This window comes from Erythrolamprus reginae, chromosome 2, assembly GCF_031021105.1.
Source record: "Erythrolamprus reginae isolate rEryReg1 chromosome 2, rEryReg1.hap1, whole genome shotgun sequence".
NCBI lineage: Eukaryota > Metazoa > Chordata > Lepidosauria > Squamata > Dipsadidae > Erythrolamprus > Erythrolamprus reginae.
The window spans coordinates 19,157,501-19,178,208 of NC_091951.1; the positions used below are offsets into that span (position 1 = coordinate 19,157,501).

General features: G+C 43.9%; 1 protein-coding gene and 1 pseudogene across 2 annotated transcripts; both read right to left on the minus strand.

The window, feature by feature from the left end:
* Positions 1–196: 196 nt before the first annotated feature.
* On the minus strand, positions 197–5,559 carry LOC139159844 (zinc finger protein 665-like; annotated as a pseudogene).
* Positions 5,560–10,047: 4,488 nt separating this feature from the next.
* Positions 10,048–18,262, minus strand: LOC139159842 (zinc finger protein 665-like). 2 transcript variants are annotated; one of them, XM_070737264.1, is made up of 3 exons: positions 18,174–18,262; positions 17,057–17,164; positions 10,048–13,714 (listed from the first exon to the last, which is right to left on the minus strand). In XM_070737264.1, exon 3 carries the CDS (start codon positions 13,622–13,624, stop codon positions 12,380–12,382), a length of 1,245 nt encoding a protein of 414 aa, XP_070593365.1. In that variant the 5' UTR covers positions 13,625–13,714; positions 17,057–17,164; positions 18,174–18,262; the 3' UTR covers positions 10,048–12,379. The 2 variants fall into 2 exon arrangements, with proteins under 2 accessions (XP_070593365.1, XP_070593366.1); XM_070737265.1 differs by lacking the exon at positions 18,174–18,262 and adding an exon at positions 17,917–17,934.
* Between the last annotated feature and the right edge of the window lie 2,446 nt (positions 18,263–20,708).

Below are 20,708 nucleotides of genomic sequence, written 5' to 3' on the forward strand. Positions count from 1 at the left end.
ATAAAAATGAGTATTTTACTGAGCTACTTTTTTCTATTCCGTATGGGACCCATAAAAATAGGGGCGAATTACTTTGATAAGCTGAACATAATAATTTTGAAATATATCTGGCATTTATTATTTATTAGATTTGTATGCCGCATGGGAAAAAAGGAAGAATGAGACTAAAAATATTGAAAGAATCAAAAAATAATAATTTCTTTCATAAAAACATTTATTGCATTTATGGAGTTTCTCTCCTGTATGGATTTGGCTGTGACATCTTCATTGTGTATTCTCTGATGTTATTTGAGGTTCCTTCAGTAGGAAAAGTCTTTTACTCACACCAAATAATTGTAGGATTCCCTTCGATCAGTGTGTGAAGTTCCTGGTAAACATTAAGATGTGTGGAATTAAAATGCTCCCAACATTGTTGACAGTTGAAAAGATTTATCTCTGCAATGGACTTTTTCGTGCTTTTTTGGTTTTGAATTACTATGAAAATTTTCTCATACTGTGTGTACTTGTAAGGCCAAACTCCTGTGGCTTTGGGTGTGCCTGTGAAGTGCTGAAGGTTGGGCAAAAGATTTTCCACACTCCACCCATTTATGGTTTTTCTCTAGTGTGGATTCGCTGATGCTTCAAAAGATCACGTTTCTTTGAAAAACATTTATCGCAGTCTGAGCATTTGTGAGGTTTTTCCCCTGTATGGATTCGGCTGTGACTTCTAAGGCTAGATGACTGAGTAAATGCTCTCCCACAGTCTAAACATTTGTAGTTTTTTCCCCCCGTGTGGATTTTTTTATGCTCTCCAAGGGCTGATTTCCTATTAAAACACCTTCCACAGTCGATGCATTGATATGGCTTCTCCCCTGTGTGGGTTATGTGATGTCTCCGAAGGTCCTGCTCATCTCTAAAGCATTTCCCACAGTCCAGGCAGCTGTAGGGCTTCTCTCCTGTGTGGACACTCTGATGCCTTCCAAGGGATCTTTTTTTGGAAAAGCCTTTCCCACACTCCCCACATTTGAATGGCTTCTCTCCCGTGTGGATTCTCTCGTGATTTTTAACATCTGCTTGTGTAATAAAACATTTCCCACACTCCCCACATTCATAGGGTTTTTCTCCTTTGTGCCTCATCTGGTGTCTCCGAAGGTCAGAAGGACCCATAAATCTTCTCTCACATACTGTGCATTCATAGGGTCTCTCTCCAGTGTGAATCCTCTGATGTCGCACCAGAGTTGTTTTCTGGGTAAAACATTTCCCACATTCGAGGCACTTTTCGTTTTTCTCCCGTGTGTGTTTTCCAATTAAGGCGAAGAGATGAACTATGGCCAAAACATTTTCCACAATCAAAGCATTTGTAAGGTTTGATTCCTGCATGAGACTTCTCATGGTAACAAAGACCTGACTTCCGAGAAAAGCTCTTCCCACATTCCCAACAATTGTAAGGTTTCTCCCCTGTGTGAATTCTCTCGTGGTTTCTCAGAGTGGTTTTTTGACGGAAAAACTTCCCACATTCCAGACATTGATAGGGTTTCTCTCCTGTGTGGATTTTCTGATGTAAAAGAAGGTGTGACTTTCGAGTAGAGCAATGGCCACATTCCTCACACTTATAGGCTTTTAGTGTTGGGGGCTTCCTGAGATCTTTGGGGTTTTTCCCAGAGAAGGAATTCTCAGCCTCCAAAGCTTTCCTGGATTTATTTCTCACATGGTCCTTCCTGTGTGTGAAAAGGAGGGACCTGCTAACAAAGTTTTTCCCACACTCTGAGCATTGATGGGTTCTTCCGTGGATTTTCGGAGGGCTGTTTGTATCTGACGGGGGATCTAAGAGTTTCCCAGGCTCCATGCTTTATGACGGTTGCTGCCTTATGTTGATTTTCTAATATCTGTTGATAGTTGGCTTACGGCTAAATCTCTGGTTACAATATTTAATCCCCTATTAAAAGGAGAAAGAAGTGAAGCATTATATTTCATTTTTAGACACAGAATCATGAAATCTTAGCCTTGGCAGGGACCTTGAGGGTCTTCCAGTCTGACCCTCTTCCCAGGATAATGTACTCAGTACATCTGAAGCCAAGTGAGGAAGTCCCTAAATTTCTAAGAGAGATTACTATTATTATTATTTATTGGATTTGTATGCCATCGCTCTCCGCAGACTCCGGGGCGGCTAACAACAGTGGTAAAACAACATGAACAATAATAAAAACAACTAAAAAACCCTTAGTATAAAAAAAAACCCCCAAACATACACACAAACATACTACGTATAACTTGTAATAGTCTAGGGGGAAAGGATAACTTAACTCCCCTATGCCTGACGACAAAGGTGGGTTTTAAGTAATTTTAAAGATGTCCTCAATGTATGACCATGCTAGGGCCTGGAATCTCGTTCCTTAAGTGAAGCAGTGTGTCAATTCTGAAATGGATCGAGCCTGCCGCAGCCGTCTTCCGTTTCTCTAGTTGCCGCACAGCTCAGGGAGGGGGAAGAAGAATGGAATGCGATCTAGCCAAAACAGGCTGCTATCTCATGGGAACCAAGGTCATTCTCAACAGGGGCCAGCAGGAGAATGGAACTTGTTGCCAGGAGATGCAAGAACACCTAATTGGGCAACGTGACCTGTGACCCTAGAGGAGGCAACATCTCTAATGTTTAATTATGCTGAATGCGTGGGAAACAGAGCTAGTTTTAAGTTCATCCGTGCCAAAATGAGGTACTCAATAAAGCCGTTCTTTGAGTAAACCTAAAATTTCAGAGTGCTGAATCCTTTGGGATCATTAGTTGGAACCAGGACATGGTGGTTAGAAGAGGGATCATGAACAAACACTAGATGAAAAAAATGAACTAATTTCAAAACAAACCCTTATCGAAAAAGGTATTAAATTGGATTGGTGGTCTTTTTTACAAATCACATGAAAATTTAAAGCAAACAAAACCAAATATGGCTTTCAAAACATTAACTAACAGTCTCGATAAGAAAATAATATCCAGACTATATAACTTCCTCCTTGCTGACGAAATGGACGAGGAGGAAGTAAAAGAAACAATGACAGTCTGGACTCAGAATTTTAGCAGAATGGGGGAGAATTTGGAACACAAACTACAAGCTAACATTAGCTATACCGTATAAAGAAAACATGTATAAAATGTTTTACCGCTGGCATCTGCCCCTAGAGTCAATCCATATTTAATCCATCATCCCTCCTCAAATTTCTACCACTGTTCTCATTTCTGGGTCTCTCTCCTGTCTCTCCCTCTTTACTGTCTCATTTGTTTCTCATTCCTTCCCTCTCTCAGTTCTCCTCTTTTTCCATCCCTGCCTCCTCTCCCCCGTGTGTGTGTGTGTGTGAACTCTTGAAGCATTTACAAAAATAGGTGAGGGCTGGTTTTTTTTCTCTGTTATTATTTAAGTGCTTTTTACCATATGCTTTAAATCAAGAGTCACTTCTCTCTCTGTTTCTCTCTCTTTCTGGTCATTCTCTGCCTCAATAATTTTTCTCATTTCTCTTTTTTCTCCCCTTTTTTCTATCATTTCTCTCTCTCTTCCTTCTCTCTCCCTCTCTCCTTTTATCTCACTATGTCTGTTGCTCTCTTTCTCTCTCTTGCTCTTTCTTTCTTGTTTTCTTTCTCTCTCACACGCTTTCTTGTTCTCTCTCTCTTGCTATCTCTCTTTCTCTCTCTCTGTCCCTCTTCCTTTCTCTCTCTTCCTTCCTCTCTCCTGTCTCTTTCTTGCTCTCTCCCACTCTCCCTTCCTCTCTTCTGTCTCTTTCTCTCCCTCTCTCTTGCTCTTTCTTTTTCTCACTTTCTCTCTCCCTCTCTCCTTTCTATCTCGCTATGTCTATTGGTCTCTCTTTCTCTCTCTCTTTCTCTCTTGTTTTCTTTCTTTCTCTCTCTCTCGCTTTTTCTCTCTTGTTCTCTCTCTCTTGCTATTTCTCTTTCTCTCTGTCCCTCTTTCTTTCTCTCTTTTCCTTTGTCTCTTTTTTCCCCTATAAACCAGAGGTCTCCAATCTTGGCTACTTGTGGACTTCAACTCCCAGAATTCCTCTGCCAGCAAAGCTGAAAAACAGTCATAGCATAGGTGACTGGAGAATTCTGGGAGTTGCAATCCATAAGTCTTAAAGCGGCCAAGGTTGAGGGACACCCCACCTTCCTTTATTTAAACACCCCACCCTGCCTTTCTGTTCACCGGTCAGACACATCGCCTTTGCCCGGAATAGCCGAAGAAGCGGGGCAGGCGGGTGGGGAGGAGAGTCCGAGCTACAGGCCTCACCTGCTGTAGCAGGGCTGACTACAATGAGGCACGTGGGGGCGCCGGTGGTGGCAGCAACCTGCAGGGAGAAAAGAGAAGTGGGCTTCGTGACTGAGGAGGAGGAACCACGGCACGCTTTCTGCCCAAAAAGCCCGCCTTGCGCAAGCGCCCTCGAGTCTGCCACCCTCTAACGGGGAAGAGAGGAACGGGGCGGGTGGCTTTTCCGAGGATGCTTGGCCGATGTGGGGTTGCCCCCACCCCCTGGTCGCTTTACATTCCGGCCGCACTAACACTACACTTTGATGTTAAGGTGGGGGTTGCAAACTATTGTCCTACACGCCGCAGTTGTCTCACGGGCTGCGAGTTTGAGACCCCTGATGTAACTTAAGAGGGCATTTAATTTCATTGTACAAGATGCATTGACAATAAAGTAAAGTAGACTAAACTAAGGCATCGCATAAGCAAAAGAGAAGGGAAAACAGTTCATGCTAATGTAAATGACTCCATTTCCCAACTCACGATTTCCAAATTTTCTGGAACGGAGTCCTGGTCAAAGGTTGATGAATCCCAATCCAGGAACGTCTCTTTCTCCTCTGTGAAGTTCATGGCCACATCCTCACTGGTCTCCTGCAAAGAAAAATGAAAATGATACCGACAGCGACATTGAACATGATCTGTAAATGGAGTGGAAGAAAGTCGAAAAAATATAATTATTGATGGGGATACAAAATAATGAAGATTGAATTATAATTCAAAAATATCTTAATACAATGGGAGAAACCAGCAGGGTGAAGTCCACAAGGGACCAAAGCATAGTTGTGTGAAGGAAAACTCAATGGAGGAGACAAGATGGGGCAGAGGGTGGGTGAAAAGGGCGGCTCTTTCCTGCTCTTTTTGGAGCCTGCAAGGCCACAAAGATTCCAGTTAGGCTTTTCATGAATTTATTTACAATTATTCAAGTGAGCCTTCTGGCCATCAGCTTCTTCCAACAGCTGCTCCCAAGAATTCCCACCACCACCAGAAAACCCCCCTCCTTTGTGCTTTGGAAAAAAAATCCACCAAGAAGGAGCCCCCACATCCCAGCCTCTTCCTGGGCAAAACAAGGAAAATGTAAAGCATAAAAATTCTACGTATCTTTTTAAAGGAGAAGCAAAGTAAATATTAGCATTAAAAGAAAATATTTCATTGTTGGCCTTTTAGATGCAGCTCAAAATAAAAGGATCTCTTGGGTGTTACCTGCTCTGAGCGGGATCCAGGAGCTTCTCCCGAGGGATCCAGCGCAGATCCCCCAAGAAAGAAAAGGGATTCACGAGGGAAGCGGAAGTCCAGAGAGTGGGAGGGGAGAGGCTGTGGCGGGGCTTCTGCTCTCCTCTCCGGTCCCGTCCCTTTCCCGCCCCCTCTTCTTCCTCTCCGCCCCTCCCCTTTAATCTCCCCCCTCAGCCAGGACCACGTGCTCCGAAAGCGCCTCTGTTCCTTCTGATGGGCGTCGGTGTGGTTCCGCAGTCCATGGGAAGGATTTCGCCCTCTGCAGGCTGCAAGGGGGATTACTTCATCCCCTGAGACAGGAAAGGGGAATGTTTGGGGGAGGAGCCCAGATCGCGTTCTTGTTTCCATACAGACAACCCGATACGAAAGGGAAACAAAGCAGCCAACCCAGTGCAGAATGGAAAATGATTTTTTAAAATTTATCTGCCTTTATTGTTTTTGTAAGAACTCAAGACAGTGAACGTATCCTTCACATCTTCCTGGACTCGTTTGCCCCACAACAGCCCTCTTATGCTGAGAGAGTGACTGGCCCAAAGTCTCCCAACCGCCTTTCATGCCCAAGGCAGGACTGGAACCCAGGGCCTCAGGCTTTCTTTTTTTATTATATACACAAAACGTCCCTTAACGCACAAACATGCATTGTTAGTTATCATAATTCCTATCTGGGTTATAGCCAGTAATGGGCGGGGCCACGTGAGGCTGGAGGGGAGCTGGGCAGGAGAGAGGGAAGCTCATCCAAGGCCAAGAAGGAGGAAAGAGGAAAAAAACAAGGAGCATAGACGCAGCAGCAGGGGAAAAAAGGAGAGGGAAGCAGAGACCAGTAATCCAGGAAGTGACAGCCGCCAATCAGCTGGAGCTGGCACAAATCTTGCTTTCTGCGGGTGGAACTGCTCTCCACCCTGTCCTGCCACCTGCCCACCCCTGGTTATAGCACAAGATCGGTCCACATAATTTTTATCTATTTATATTTTAAATATTTTTGATATGTGTATATATTTAAATCATTTCCATGCCTATTTCTTCTATATGTATCAACCTTCTGGTCTACTTTTCATCCTGTTTCATATTCTCTTTTTTGGGTTTATTTAATACATATTCTCTCTTCTATTTCCAGACACATTTATTTTACATAAAGCTTTCCCATTTAGTTACCATTTTATATCTACATCTACCAAGTCATTACAGTTTTCCCTCGCTATGTCGCGCTTCACCTACCGCGGCTTCACTTCATTGCGGGTTTTCAAGAAATATTTCTTAGGATATATGAGAGAGAGAGAGATTACGTACACGTATGAGAGAGAAAGAGAATGTTGTTGCTTTATTGTTTTTTATTAGTTTTATTAGTTTTAAGTTATATTATATATGTACTACTGTGATATGTATTTTGTAAGAGTGTGGGAAGGGTTTATAAACATTTAAAAAAATGAAAACTTACCAAACAATTACAATATAAATACTTAAATAAGTACTATCAGTTGATAAATTCCACATGGCGGATTTCACCTATCGCGGCCGGGTTTGGAATGCAATACCAGCGATAGGTGAGGTCTTACTGTATTTGGGCATTCCCTAATATTGAGTTCCTATTTTTTGACCATCCATAAAACCTGTTTTGAGGTAGATAATATTCTGATTCTTTTTTATTTTGCAATTCTGTGAATGTATTTCTGTTCTGTGTTAGCAAAAACTTCAGAAGAGAAGGATTTAGGGGTAGTGATTTCTGACAGTCTCAAATTGGGTGAACAGTGTGGTCCGGCGGTAGGAAAAGCAAGTAGGATGCTTGGCTGCATAGCTAGAGGTATAACATGCAAGACAGCCCCAGGAATGGTGGAAGGTCTTAAGCATAAAACGTATCAGGAAAGACTTCATGAACTCAATCTGTATAGCCTGGAGGACAGAAGGAAAAGGTGGCACATGATCGAAACATTTAAATATGTTAAAGGGTTAAATAAGGTTCAGGAGGGAAGTGTTTTTAATAGGAAAGTGAACACAGGAACAAGGGGACACAATCTAAGGTTAGTTGGGGGAAAGATCAAAAGCAACATTAGAAAATATTATTTTACTGAAAGAGTAGTAGATGCTTGGAACAAACTTCCAGCAGACGTGGTTGGTAAATCCACAGTAACTGAATTTAAACATGCGTGGGATAAACATATATCCATCCCAAGATAAAATACAGGAAATAGTATAAGGGAAGACTAGATGGACCATGAGGTCTTTTTCTGCTACTAATCTTCTATGTTTCTTTTTTTTTTTTTTACATAATTTCCAAACATAATTCCTAGTCTAAAAGAAAGACCTGGTTCCCAGTCAATCTATTATTTTTCCAATAGCTTCCTTTGCTATTTTTAAAAAATATGGACGTTTTATAATAATATTACTTCTGCATCAAGTTTTCTTAGTTTTGTAAAAGATATTTTTTCTGTTGTTTTGGTACATTAATTCCATGGATATTAATAGAAATCAGTTTGATTTCTTCTCCCACTTCTATGGAAGGAGATGTTATGGCTAGGTTTACTATACTTTTTTTCTGTTTTTGTTATTACACTTGTACTGGTCATTTTCAAATTTTGCACAATTTTACACTAATATATGAAATTTCTATTTTATTCCCTAGCCCTTTTATGTTACTGCTGAGCCAATTTAATTTTAACTGTCACTTTAATTTATTTTAATTACTAATTCTCAACTTATCTTGCAGATTCTCTGTCATTATTGTGATTTGCCCAAGGTCTCTTACCTTCCTTTCATGGCCAAGGCGGGACTGGAACCCATAGCCTGAGGCATTCTCATGCAGAGCCTTAACCACTAGGCCATACTGGATGCTGATTGGGAATGGTTATCTTTTAAAATGGAGGGGACTTCAGGTCCCAGAATTCATGATGGCTGGAGAATTCTGGGAGTGGAAATCCACACAGCTTGAAATGGTTAAGGTTGAGAAATAAGGATATGGACATGTAAACATGCATGTGCCCATGTAGAGACACAAACATGTTTGGGGAGTCTGTTTTTGAAAATCTTCCCCCATTGAAGAAGGATAAATGTAACAATTCAAATCCAGAATCAAGAGCAGAACTTGTTTGAGGCGAGTGTGGTTGTCAGGGCCCTTGATCACTTTTAACAAGCAGCTGAAGAAGTGGAGACTAACCATTGTGAAATGAATAATTAACTCAGATCTTCACCCTTACCATTTTCAGGACCCAGGAAGTGTGACTTTTCTGGAGCAGCCCCTTCCCTGGGAAAGACCCTCTCCTGGGGCGAGGATTGCTGCAGCCCCCCTTTCTGGAAAGCTTTAGGGGGCTGTTTCCCTCCCCAATATCTGGGACAGAGTCAGAGAGCATTAGAGTTTGGTTGTGTTTGTGGGTGTATCTTAGGTACCTGATTATTTGGTTTTCTTGATTTTAGCTTTAGGGTTGTGAGTCCCTTTTCAGAGTTGTGTTTTACAAGACAGGTGCTCACAGTTTCAAATTTCTTGCCTTTATACAATGACCCCCTTTTGCAAATGGGTCAAAGTTTAATCAGCGTCTAATTACAAGTAGTCCTCAGTTTATGGCATAGATGTTTCCCAATGGGACAAATAAGGAAACTTGTGAGGTGGGTGCTTTCTATATTTGATAATAAAAGAAATATAAATAACTACAGGTGGTCCTCGACTTTCCACCTTAAGCCTGTCTCGCGCACATTATGGATCCGGGTCATGCAATACCTTTTGTGGGTATTGCTCAAAACTCCGAAACGATGCACAAACTGGTTCTCCCAGATAGGTGGAGTTGTTTGGGACTCAATTAATTTCTTTTCTGGTTAAAAACAAAACTGTATACAGGACAACCTCACATTAACTGAATTTTGCGTCACACAAAAGATAACCTGGTATCAATTTTCAATACAAAATATTGTCACACATTTAATGTTGACTCTACTAGAAACACCGAGGAGGTGAGAAGGATTTCTTTCTTCAAGCATCCAGGAAACCTGATTGCTCCCCTGCGGAAACGTATGAAGGATGCTGGGAAAGGGAGACTGGATTGAGCCCTGCACTGTCTTCACTCTGAAGTGAACCTGGCTGAAACCATTTTTGGCTGCCTCTTAGCTCCCACAAGCCCTGAAGGGGGAAGGAGGAGGGGGGAGTAGAAAGGCCTGCTGGGCTGTCAAAATAAAACGTTTTCTTTTAATTTGCAGATGATTCAGTATTTGTTTTCGAAAAATCATTGGAAAAGGGCCCCAAGTTAAAAAATAGAAGACTATAGGAAAGTTGCAGGACTTAAAATTAACAAAGACAAAATTAAAAGCTTAAAATCTTACAAAAAGTTGAATTGACAAAGAAATTAGGTCTACAAATATTTAAAGTAAAATACCTGGGAATATATTTAACTGCCAGATGTTTAACAACCAAAGAAGAAAATTATACAAGATTACTACAACAATTCATAGTGGACTTGGAAAATTGGAAAAATTTGTAAATATCAATAGTAGGAAGTATTGCAACTATAAAAATGAATATTTTACTGAGCTACTTTTTTCTATTCCATATGAGACCCATAAAAATAGGTGCAAATTTATGTATTAATGTATTTATTAGATTTGTATGCCACCCCTTTACGTAGACTTGGGGTGGCTCACAACACAATAGAAACAGTTCATAACAAATCTAATAATTTACAATTTAAGATTTTTAAAAAACCCATTATTAAGCAGACATACATACAAGCATACCATACATAAATTGTCTAGGCCTAGGGGAGATATTTCAGTTCCCCCATGCCTGACGACAAAGGTGGGTTTTAAGGAGTTTACGAAAGGCAAGGAGAGTAGGGGCAGTTCTAATCTCTGGGGGGAACTGGTTCCAGAGTCGGTGCCGCCACAGAGAAGGCTCTTACCCTGGCGCCCGTCAACCGACATTGTTTAGTTGGCAGGACCCGGAGAAGGCCCACTCTGTGGGACCTAATCAGTTGCTGGGATTCGTGCAGCAGAAGGCGGTCTCGGAGATATTCTGGTCTAATGCCATGAAGGGCTTTAAAGGTCATAACCAACACTTTGAATTGTGATCGGAAATTGATCGGCAACCAATGCAGACTGCGGAGTGTTGGAGTAACATGGGCATACCTAGGGAAGCCCATGACTGCTCTCGCAGCTGCATTCTGCACGATCTGAAGTTTCCAAACACTTTTCAAAGGTAGCCCCATGTAGAGAGCATTACAGTAGTCGAACCTCGAGGTGATGAGGGCATGAGTGACTGTGAGCAGTGAGTCCCGGTCCAAATAGGGCCGCAACTGGCGCACCAGGCGAACCTGGGCAAACGCCCCCCTCACCACAGCTGAAAGATGGTTCTCTAATGTGAGCTGTGGATCGAGGAGGACGCCCAAGTTGCAGACCCTCTCCAAGGGGGTCAATAATTCCCCCCCCCCCCCCCAGGGTGATGGATGGACAGGTGGGATTGTCCTTGGGAGGCAAAACCCACAGCCACTCCGTCTTATCAGGGTTGAGTTTGAGTCTGTTGGCACCCATCCAGGCCCCAACAGCCTCCAGACACCGGCACATCACTTCCACTGCTTTGTTGATTGGACATGGGGTAGAGATGTAAAGCTGGGTATCATCAGCGTACTGATGATACCTCACCCCATGCCAAATTACTTTTATAAGCTAAACATAATAATTTTAAAATATATCTGGCATGGGGAAAAAGGAAGAATGAGACTAAAAATATTGAAAGAATCTAAAAATAATAACTTTTTTCATAAAAACATTTATTGCATTTATGGAGTTTCTCTCCTGTATGGATTTGGCTGTGACATCTTCATTATTATTCAATTCAATTCAATTTATTAGATTTTTATGCCGCCCTTCTCTGAAGACTCCGGGCGGCTCCGAATTGTATCATTGTGTACTCTCTGATGTTATTTGAGGTTCCTTCCGTAGGAAAAGTGTTTTACTCGCACCAAATAATTGTAGGATTCCCTTCGATCACTGTGTGAAGTTCCTGGTAAATACAGTGATACCTCGTCTTACAAACGACTCGTCATACAAACTTTTCGAGATACAAACCCAGGGTTTAAGATTTTTTTGCCTCTTGTTACAAACTATTTTCACTTTACAAACCCACTGTCGCCGCTGGGATGCTCCGCCTCCGGACTTCCGTTGCCAGCGAAGCGCCCGTTTTGCGCTGCTGGGATTCCTGTGAGGCTCCAGACTTCCGTGTTTTTGTGATGCTGCAGGGGAATCCCAGCAGGGGAATCGAGCAGTGCAAAAATGGGTGCTTTGCTGGCAATGGAAGTCTGGAGATGGGGTTTACCAGCGAGGAGAGCCTCAGTAAAATCGCAGCATCGCAAAAACACAGAGGTCCAGAGGTGGGGTTACAAGGACTTCGGTGTTTTTGCGATGCTGCAATTTCACTGAGGCTCTCCTCGCTGGTAAACCTCACCTCCAGACTTCCGTTGCCAGCGAAGTGCTCGTTTTTGCGATGCTGCAATTCCCCTGCTGGGATTCCCCTGCAGCATCGCAAAAACACAGAAGTCTGGAGGCGGGGTTCCCATGGAGGGGAACCTCAGGGGAATCTCAGCAGTGCGAAAATGGGCGCTTCGGCTGTCAAAAGGGGTGAATTTTGGGCTTGCACGCATTAATCGCTTTTCCATTGATTCCTATGGGAAACATTGTTTCATCCTACAAACTTTTCACCTTAAGAACCTCGTCCCGGAACCAATTAAGTTTGTAAGACAAGGTATCACTGTATTAAGATCTGTTGAATTAAAATACTCCCAACATTGTTGACAGCTGAAAAGATTTATCTTTGCAATGGACTTTTTGGTGCTTTTTCAGTTTTGATTTACTATGAAAACTTTTCTCACACTGTGTGTATTTCTAAGGCCAAACTCCTGGGACTTCGGGTGTGCCTATGATGGTTTTTCTCTAGTGTGGATTCGCTGATGCTTCAAAAGCTCACGTTTCTTTGAAAAACATTTATCGCAGTCTGAGCATTTGTGAGGTTTTTCTCCTGTATGGATTCGGCTGTGATTTCTAAGGGCAGATGACTGAGTAAATGCTCTCCCACAGTCAAAACATTTGTAGTTTTTTTCCCCAGTGTGGATTTTTTTATGCATTTCAAGGGCTGATTTCCTATTAAAACACCTTCCACAGTCGATGCATTGATATGGCTTCTCCCCTGTGTGGGTTATGTGATGTCTCCAAAGGTCAGTCTCGTCTCTAAAGCATTTCCCACATTCTAGGCAGCTGAAGGGCTTCTCTCCTGTGTGGACCCTCTGATGCCTTCCAAGGGGTCCTTTTTTAGAAAAGCATTTCCCACACTCCCCACATTTGAATGGCTTTTCTCCCGTGTGGATTCTCTCGTGATTCTTAACCTCTGTTTGTGTAATAAAACTTTTCCCACACACCTCACATTCATAGGGTTTTTCTCCTTTGTGCCTCATCTGGTGTCTCCGAAGGTCAGAAGGACCCATAAATCTTCTCTCACATTCTGTGCATTCATAGGGTCTCTCTCCAGTGTGAATTCTCTGATGTCGCACCAGAGTTGTTTTCTGGGTAAAACATTTCCCACATTCGAGGCACTTTTCGTTTTTCTCCCCTGTGTGTGTTTTCCAATGATTCTGAAGAGATGAACTATGGCCAAAACATTTTCCACAATCAAAGCATTTGTAAGATTTGATTCCTGCATGAGACTTCTCATGGGTCGCAAGACTTGACTTCTGAGAAAAGCTCTTCCCACATTCCCAACACTTGTAAGGTTTCTCCCCTGTGTGGATTCTCTCGTGCCTTCTGAGAGTGATATTTTGACGGAAAAACTTCCCACATTCCAGACATTGATAGGGTTTCTCTCCTGTGTGGATTTTCTGATGTGAAAGAAGGTGTGACTTTTGACTAGAGCAATGGCCACATTCCTCACACTTATAGGCTTTTAGTGTTGGGGGCTTCCTGAGATCTTTGGGGTTTTTCCCAGAGAAGGATTTCTCAGCCTCCAAAGCTTTCCTGGATTTATTTCCTACATGGTCCTTCCTGTGGGTCAAAAGGAGGGACCCGCGAGCAAAGGATTTCCCACACTCTGAGCATTCATGGGGTCTTCCGTGGATTTTCGGAGGGCTGCTTGTATCTGACGGGGGATCCAAGAGTTTCCCAGGCTCCATGCTTTATGACGGTGGCTGCCTTATGTTGATTTTCTTATATCTGTTGATAGTTGGGTTGCAGATAAATCTCTGGTTACAATATTTTATCCCCTATTAAAAGGAGAAAGACGTGAAGCATTATATTTCATTTTTAGACACAGAATCATGAAATCTTAGCCTTGGCAGGGACCTTGAGGGTCTTCCAGTCTGACCCTCTTCCCAGGGTAGGGTGGTCAGTAGATCTGAGGCCAAGTAAGGAAGTCCCTAAATTTGTAAGAGAGATGTCCTCAATGTATGACCATGCTAGGGCCTGGAATCTCGTTCCTTAAGTGAAGCAGTGTGTCAATTCTGAAATGGATCGAGCCTACTGCAGCCATCTTCCGTTTCTCTAGTTGACACACAGCTCAGGGAGGAGGAAGAAGAATGGAATGCGATCTAGCCAAAACAACCTGCTATCTCATGGGAACCAAGGTCATTCTCAACAGGGGCCAGCAGGAGAATGGAACTTGTTGCCAGGAGATGCAAGAACACCTAATTGGGCAACGTGACCTGTGACCCTAGGGGAGGGGGGACCTCTAACGTTTAATTATGCTGAATGCGTGGGAAACAGTTAGAGCTGGTTTTAAGTTTATCCGTGCCAAAATGAGGTACAGTGGAACCTCAACATACGAGCAGCTCTATTTACGAGCTACTCGAGATAAGAGCTTGGAGGGAAGCGACATTTTTGTTTGCCTCCCGAGCTCACATCCGGGATACGAGCTGAGAAGAGCCGGGCTGGTTTGCTTTCCTTTCTTCCCGCGCTGATGCAGGGCAAAGCGTCACGTCCCCCCCTGACGCTTTCGGCGGCTTCCGAAGCGACGCTTGGCTCTTTTGCCGCCAAAAGCGTCAGGGGGGCGTGACGCTTTGCTCTGCATCAGCGTGGGAAGAAAGGAAAGCAAACCAGCCCGGCTCCTCTCAGCTCGTATCCCGGCACTTGGTGAGTGGAGAGGCGGTCACCTTCCCTGCCGCCCCACTCTGCGGATCCTTGCCTTATGCTGGGGGTGGGGGGATCTGAACGCTTTCTGCTGGGGGTGGGGGGATCTGAACGCTCTCTGCTGGGGGTGGGGGGATCTGAACGCTCTCCCTGGCTGGGAGCACTTTCGCTGCAAGAGAGGGCTTTATCCGTCCCTTTCGGGAAAGCGCGCCGCGCCCCTCTCGCAGCCCTGTCAGTTCCAAGCTGCGAGACGGGCGCGGCGCGCTTTCCCGAAAGGGACGGAGAAAGCCCTCTCTCGCAGCGAAAGCGCTCCCAGCCAGGGGGCTGCGAGAGAGGGCTTTCTCCGTCCCTTTCGGGAAAGCGCGCCGCGCCCCTCTCGCAGCTCGGAACTGACAGGGCTGCGAGAGGGGCGCTGCGCGCTGCGCGCCTGTTTTAAAAGATCGCCGCCGGTCTGGTGGGGCTTTGCAGCAACCCCCAAACCCCCAACCTGGGTTCGGGGGTTGCTGCAAAGCCCCACCAGACCGGCTCCGATCGTTTAAAACAGGCGCGTCGCTTCTCCGCTGACTCCTAAAGCGCGGAAGTTTGCCAGGAGTGAGCGGAGAAGCGGCGCGCCTGTTTTAAACGATCGGAGCCGGCCTGGGGGGCTTTCCAGCAACCCCCCGAACCCCCAACCTGGGTTCGGGGGGTTGCTGGAAAGCCCCCCAGGCCGGCTCCGATCGTTTAAAACAGGCGCGCCGCTTCTCCGCTCACTCCTAAAGCGCGGAAGTTCGCTGAGGCGAAGCACCGGGCACCCCTCAGCCGACGTCTTTTCCCCTCAGCCCTCGGGCTTGCACGCATTAATCGCTTTTCCATTGTTTCCTATGGGAAACAATGTTTCGACGTACGAGCTTTTCGACGTACGAGCCTCCTTCCGGAACCAATTAATCTCGTACGTCGGGGTTCCACTGTACTCAATAAAGCCGTTCTTTGAGGAAACCTAAAATTTCAGAGTGCTGAATCCTTTGGGATCATTAGTTGGAACCAGGACATAGTGGTTAGAAGAGGGATCATGAACAAATACTAGATGAAAAAAATGAACTAATTTCAAAACAAACCCTTATCAAAAAAGGTATTAAATTGGATTGGTGGTCTTTTTTACAAATCACATCAAAATTTAAAGCAGACAAAACCAAATATGGCTTTCAAAACGTTAACTAATAGTCTCGATAAGACAATAATATCCAGACTATATAACTTCCTCCTTGCTGACGAAATGGCCAAGGAGGAAGTAAAAGAAAAAATGACAGCCTGGACTCAGAATTTTAGCAGAATGGGGGAGAATTTGGAACACAAACTACAAGCTAACATTATCTATACCGTATAAGGGAAACATGTATAAAATGTTTTACCGCTGGCATCTGCCCCCAGAGTCAATCCATATTTAATCCATCATCCCTCCTCAAATTTCTACCACTGTTCTCATTTCTGGGTCTCTCTCCTGTCTCTCCCCCTTTACTGTCTCATTTGTTTCCCATTCCTTCCCTCTCATTTCTCCTCCCCTTTTCTATCCCTGCCTCCTCTCCCCCGTGTGTGTGTGTGTGTGTGTGTGAACTCTTGAACCTTTTACAAAAATAGGTGAGGGCTGGTTTTTTTTTCTCTGTTATTATTTAAGTGCTTTTTATCATAAGGTTTAAATCAAGAGTCACTTCTCTCTGTTTTTCTCTCTTTCCTGTCATTCTCTGCCTCAATCATTTTTCTCATTTCTTTTTTTCCTCCCCGTTTTTCTATCATTTCTCTCTCTCTTCCTTCCACTCTTCTCTCTTGCTTTCTCTCTTTCTCTCTCTTGCTTTCTTCCTCTCTCTTCCTCCCTCCTGTCTCTTTCTTGCTCTCTCCCTCTCTCCCTTCCTCTCTCCTGTCTCTTTCTTACTCTCTCTCTCTCCCTTCCTCTTCTCTCTCTATTTCTCACTCTCTCCGTCTTGCTTTCTTTTTCTCAGTTTCTCTTTCCCTCTCTCCTTTCTATCTCGCTATGTCTGTTGCTCTCTGTTGCTCTCTCTGTTGCTCTTTCTCTCGTTTTCTTTCTCTCTCTCTCTCTCACGCTTTTTCTCTCTTGTTCTCTCTCTCTTGCTATCTCTCTTTCTCTTTCTCTCTGTCCCTCTTTCTTTCTCTCTTTTCTTTCATCTCTTTTTTCCCCCTATAAACCAGAGGTCTCCAATCTTGGCCACTTGTGGACTTCAACTCCCAGAATTCCTCTGCCAGCAAAGCTGAAAAACAGACACTACACTTTGATGTTAAGGTGGGGTCGCAAACTATTGTCCTACGGGCCGCAGTTGTCTCACGGGCTGCGAGTTTGAGACCCCTGATGTAACTGAAGATGGCATTTAATTTCATTGTACAAGGTGCATCGACAATAAAGTAAAGTAGACTAAACTAAGGCATCGCATAAGAAAAAGAGAAGGGAAAACAGTTCATGCTAATGTAAATGACTCCATTTCCCAACTCACGATTTCCAAATTTTCTGGAACGGAGTCCTGGTCAAAGGTTGATGAATCCCAATCCAGGAACGTCTCTTTCTCCTCTGTGAAGTTCATGGCCACATCCTCACTGGTCTCCTGCAAAGAAAAATGAAAAAGATGCCAACAGTGACATTGAACATGATCTGTAAATGGAGTGGAAGAAAGTCGAAAAAATATAAATATCGATGGGGATACAAAATAATGAAGATTGAATTATAATTCAAAAATATCTTAATACAATGGGAGAAACCAGCAGGGTGAAATCCACAAGGGACCAAAGCATAGTTGTGTGAGGGAAAACTCAATGGAGGAGACCAGATGGGGCAGAGCGTGGGTGAAAAGGGCGGCTCTTTCCTGCTCTTTTTGGAGCCTGCAAGGCCACAAAGATTCCAGTTAGGCTTTTCATGACTGTACAGTATTTACAATTATTCAAGTGAGCCTTCTGGCCATCAGCTTCTTCCAGCAGCTCCTCCCAAGACCCCCCCCCCCCAAAAAAAACCCCTTCTTTGTGCTTTGGAAAAATATCCACCAAGGAGGAGCCCCCACATCTCAGCCCTTTTCTGGACAAAACAAAGAAAATCTAAAGCTTCAAAATTCTACCCATCTTTTTAAAGCAGAAGGAAAGTAAGCATTAGCATTAAAAGAAAAGATTTCACTGCTGGCCTTTTAGATGCAGCTCAAAATAAAAGGGTCTCTTGGGTGTTAAGAAAAAAAATGAAAACCCGGTTAATTTAAATCCTTTCTCCCACCCCCCAACCCTCCCCTCCCCATTGCAAGGAAGTCAGTCTCTGTCACGAATCTGCAAAAACGTTTTTAAAGCTCTGTTTACTCCACTTTTTCCAAATGACCATGAGGGATCTGGATGCGCGGAGATCTCTTGCTCTGACGGACCACAGAGTGACCTTCTGGAAGAAACTTTCCACAAACCGCCTATCCCGGATCCACCCGAAGTCCCCCGGGGATCCTTGTCCGGGCGAGGAGCCCCCTTTGTCCCCCTGGAGGGAAGAGAGGGATCCGCTCCCTGCAGGCAACGCCAGAGCTCTTGATCTACCCGAGGAAATCCCGGCAAGCCCAACAGCGGCATCCACAGGGAGAGCAGCCTCACCTGCTATGAGCAGGATCCAGGAGCTTCTCCCGAGGGATCCAGCGCAGATCCCCCAAGAAAGGGGATTCACGGAAGGAAGCGGAAGTCCAGAGAGGGGAGGCGGGGGCGGGGCTTCTGCTCTCCTCTCTAATCCCGCCCCCTCTTCTTCCTCTCCGCCCCTCCCCTTTAATCTCCCCCCTCAGCCAGGACCACGTGCTCCGAAAGCTCCTCTTCGGATGGGCGTCTGTGTGGAGGGTTCTGCTGCCCTTGGGAAGGATTTCGCCCTCTGCAGGCTGCAAGCGGGATTACTTCATCCCCTGAGACAGGAAAGGGGAATGTTTGGGGGAGGAGCCCAGATCGCGTTCTTGTTTCCATGGAGACAACCCGATTACGAAAGGGAAACAAGGCAGGCAACCCAGTGCAGAATGGAAAATGGTTTTTTTAAATTTATCTGCCTTTATTATTTTTGCAAGAACTCAAGACGTATCCTTCACATCTCCCTGGACTTGTTTGCCCCACATCAGCCCTTGTATGCTGAGAGAGTGACTGGCCCAAGGTCTTCCAACCGCCTTTCATGGCCAAGGCAGGATTGGAACCCAGGGCCCCAGGGTTTCTTTTTTTATTATATATACAAAACGTCCCTTAACGCACAAACATGCATTGTTAGTTATCATAATTCCTATCTGGGTTATAGCCAGTAATGAGCAGCCACCCACGCCTTCTGCTTGGAGGAGGGGGCCACGTGAGGCTGAAGGAGATGTTGTGGCTAGGTTTAAGTATACTTTTTTCTGTTTTTGTTATTACACTTGTACTGGTCATTTTCAAATTTTGCACAATTTTATCCCATAAGTGATATATGAAATTTCTATTACTTAAAGTATTCCCTAGAGCTTTTATGTTACTGCTGAGCCAATTTAATTTTAACTGTCACTCTAATTTATTGTAATTACTAATTCTCAACTTATCTTGCAGATTCTCTAACTGTTATTATTGTGATTTGCCCAAGGTCTCTCACCTTCCTTTCATGGCCAAGGCGGGACTGGAACCCAGAGCCTCAGGCATTCTCATGCAGAGCCTTAACCACTAGGCCATACTGGATGCTGAATGGGAATGGTTCTTTTAAAATGGAGGGGACATCAGGTCCCACAATGCATGATGGCTGGAGAATTCTGGGAGTGGAAATCCACACAGCTTGAAATGCTTAAGGTTGAGAAATAAGGATATGGACATGTAAACATGCATGTGCCCATGTAGAGACACAAACATGTTTGAGGAGTCTGTTTTTGAAAATCTTCCCCCATTGACTTTTCAGGAGCAGCCCCTTCCCTGGGAAAGACCCTCTCCTGGGGTGAGGATTGCTGCAGCCCCCCTTTCTGGAAAGCCTTAGGGGGCCTGTTTCCCTCCCCAATATCTGGGACAGAGTCAGAGAGCATTAGAGTTTGGTTGTGTTTGTGGGTGTGTCTCAGGTACCTGATTATTTGATTTTCTTGATTTTAGCTTTAGGGTTGTGAGTCCCTTTTCAGAGTTGTGTTTTACAAGACAGGTGCTCACAGTTTCAAATATATTGCCTTTATAGGATGACCCCATTTTGCAAATGAGTCAAAGTTTAATCAGTGTTTAATTACAAGTAGTCCTCAATTTATTGCATAGATGTTTCCCAATGGGACAAATAAGGAAACTTGTGAGGTGGGTGCTTTCTATATTTGATAATAAAAGAAATATAAATAACTACAGGTGGTCCTCGACTTTCCACCTTAAGCCTGTCTCGCACACATTATGGATCCGGGTCATGCAATACCTTTTGTGGGTATTGCTCAAAACTCTGAAACGATGCACAAACTGGTTCTCCGAGATAGGTGGAGTTGTTTGGGACTCAATTAATTTCTTTTCTGGTTAAAAACAAAACTGTATACAGGACAACCTCACATTAACTGAATTTTGCGTCACACAAAAGATAACCTGGTATCAATTTTCAATACAAAATATTGTCACACATTTAATGTTGACTCTACTAGAAACACCGAGGAGGTGAGAAGGATTTCTTTCTTCAAGCATCCAGGAAACCTGATTGCTCCCCTGCGGAAACGTATGAAGGATGCTGGGAAAGGGAGACTGGATTGAGCCCTGCACTGTCTCCACTCTGAAGTGAATCTGGCTGAAACCATTTTTGGCTGCCTCTTAGCTCCCACAAGCCGTGACAGGGGAAAGGAGGAGGGGGGAGTAGAAAGGCCTGCTGGGCTGTCAAAATAAAATGTTTTCTTTTAATTTGCAGATGATTCAGTATTTGTTTTCGAAGAATCATTGGAAAAGGGCCCCAAGTTAAAAAATAGAAAAGTATAGAAAAGTTGCAGGACTGAAAATTAACAAAGACAAAAATAAAAGCTTAAAATCTTACAAAAAGGTGAATTGACAAAGAAATTAGATCTACAAATATTTAAAGTAAAATACCTGGGAATATATTTAACTGCCCGATGTTTAACAACCAAAGAAGAAAATTATACAATTCAAAGCGGACTTGGAAAATTGGAAAAATTTGTCAATATCAATAGTAGGAAG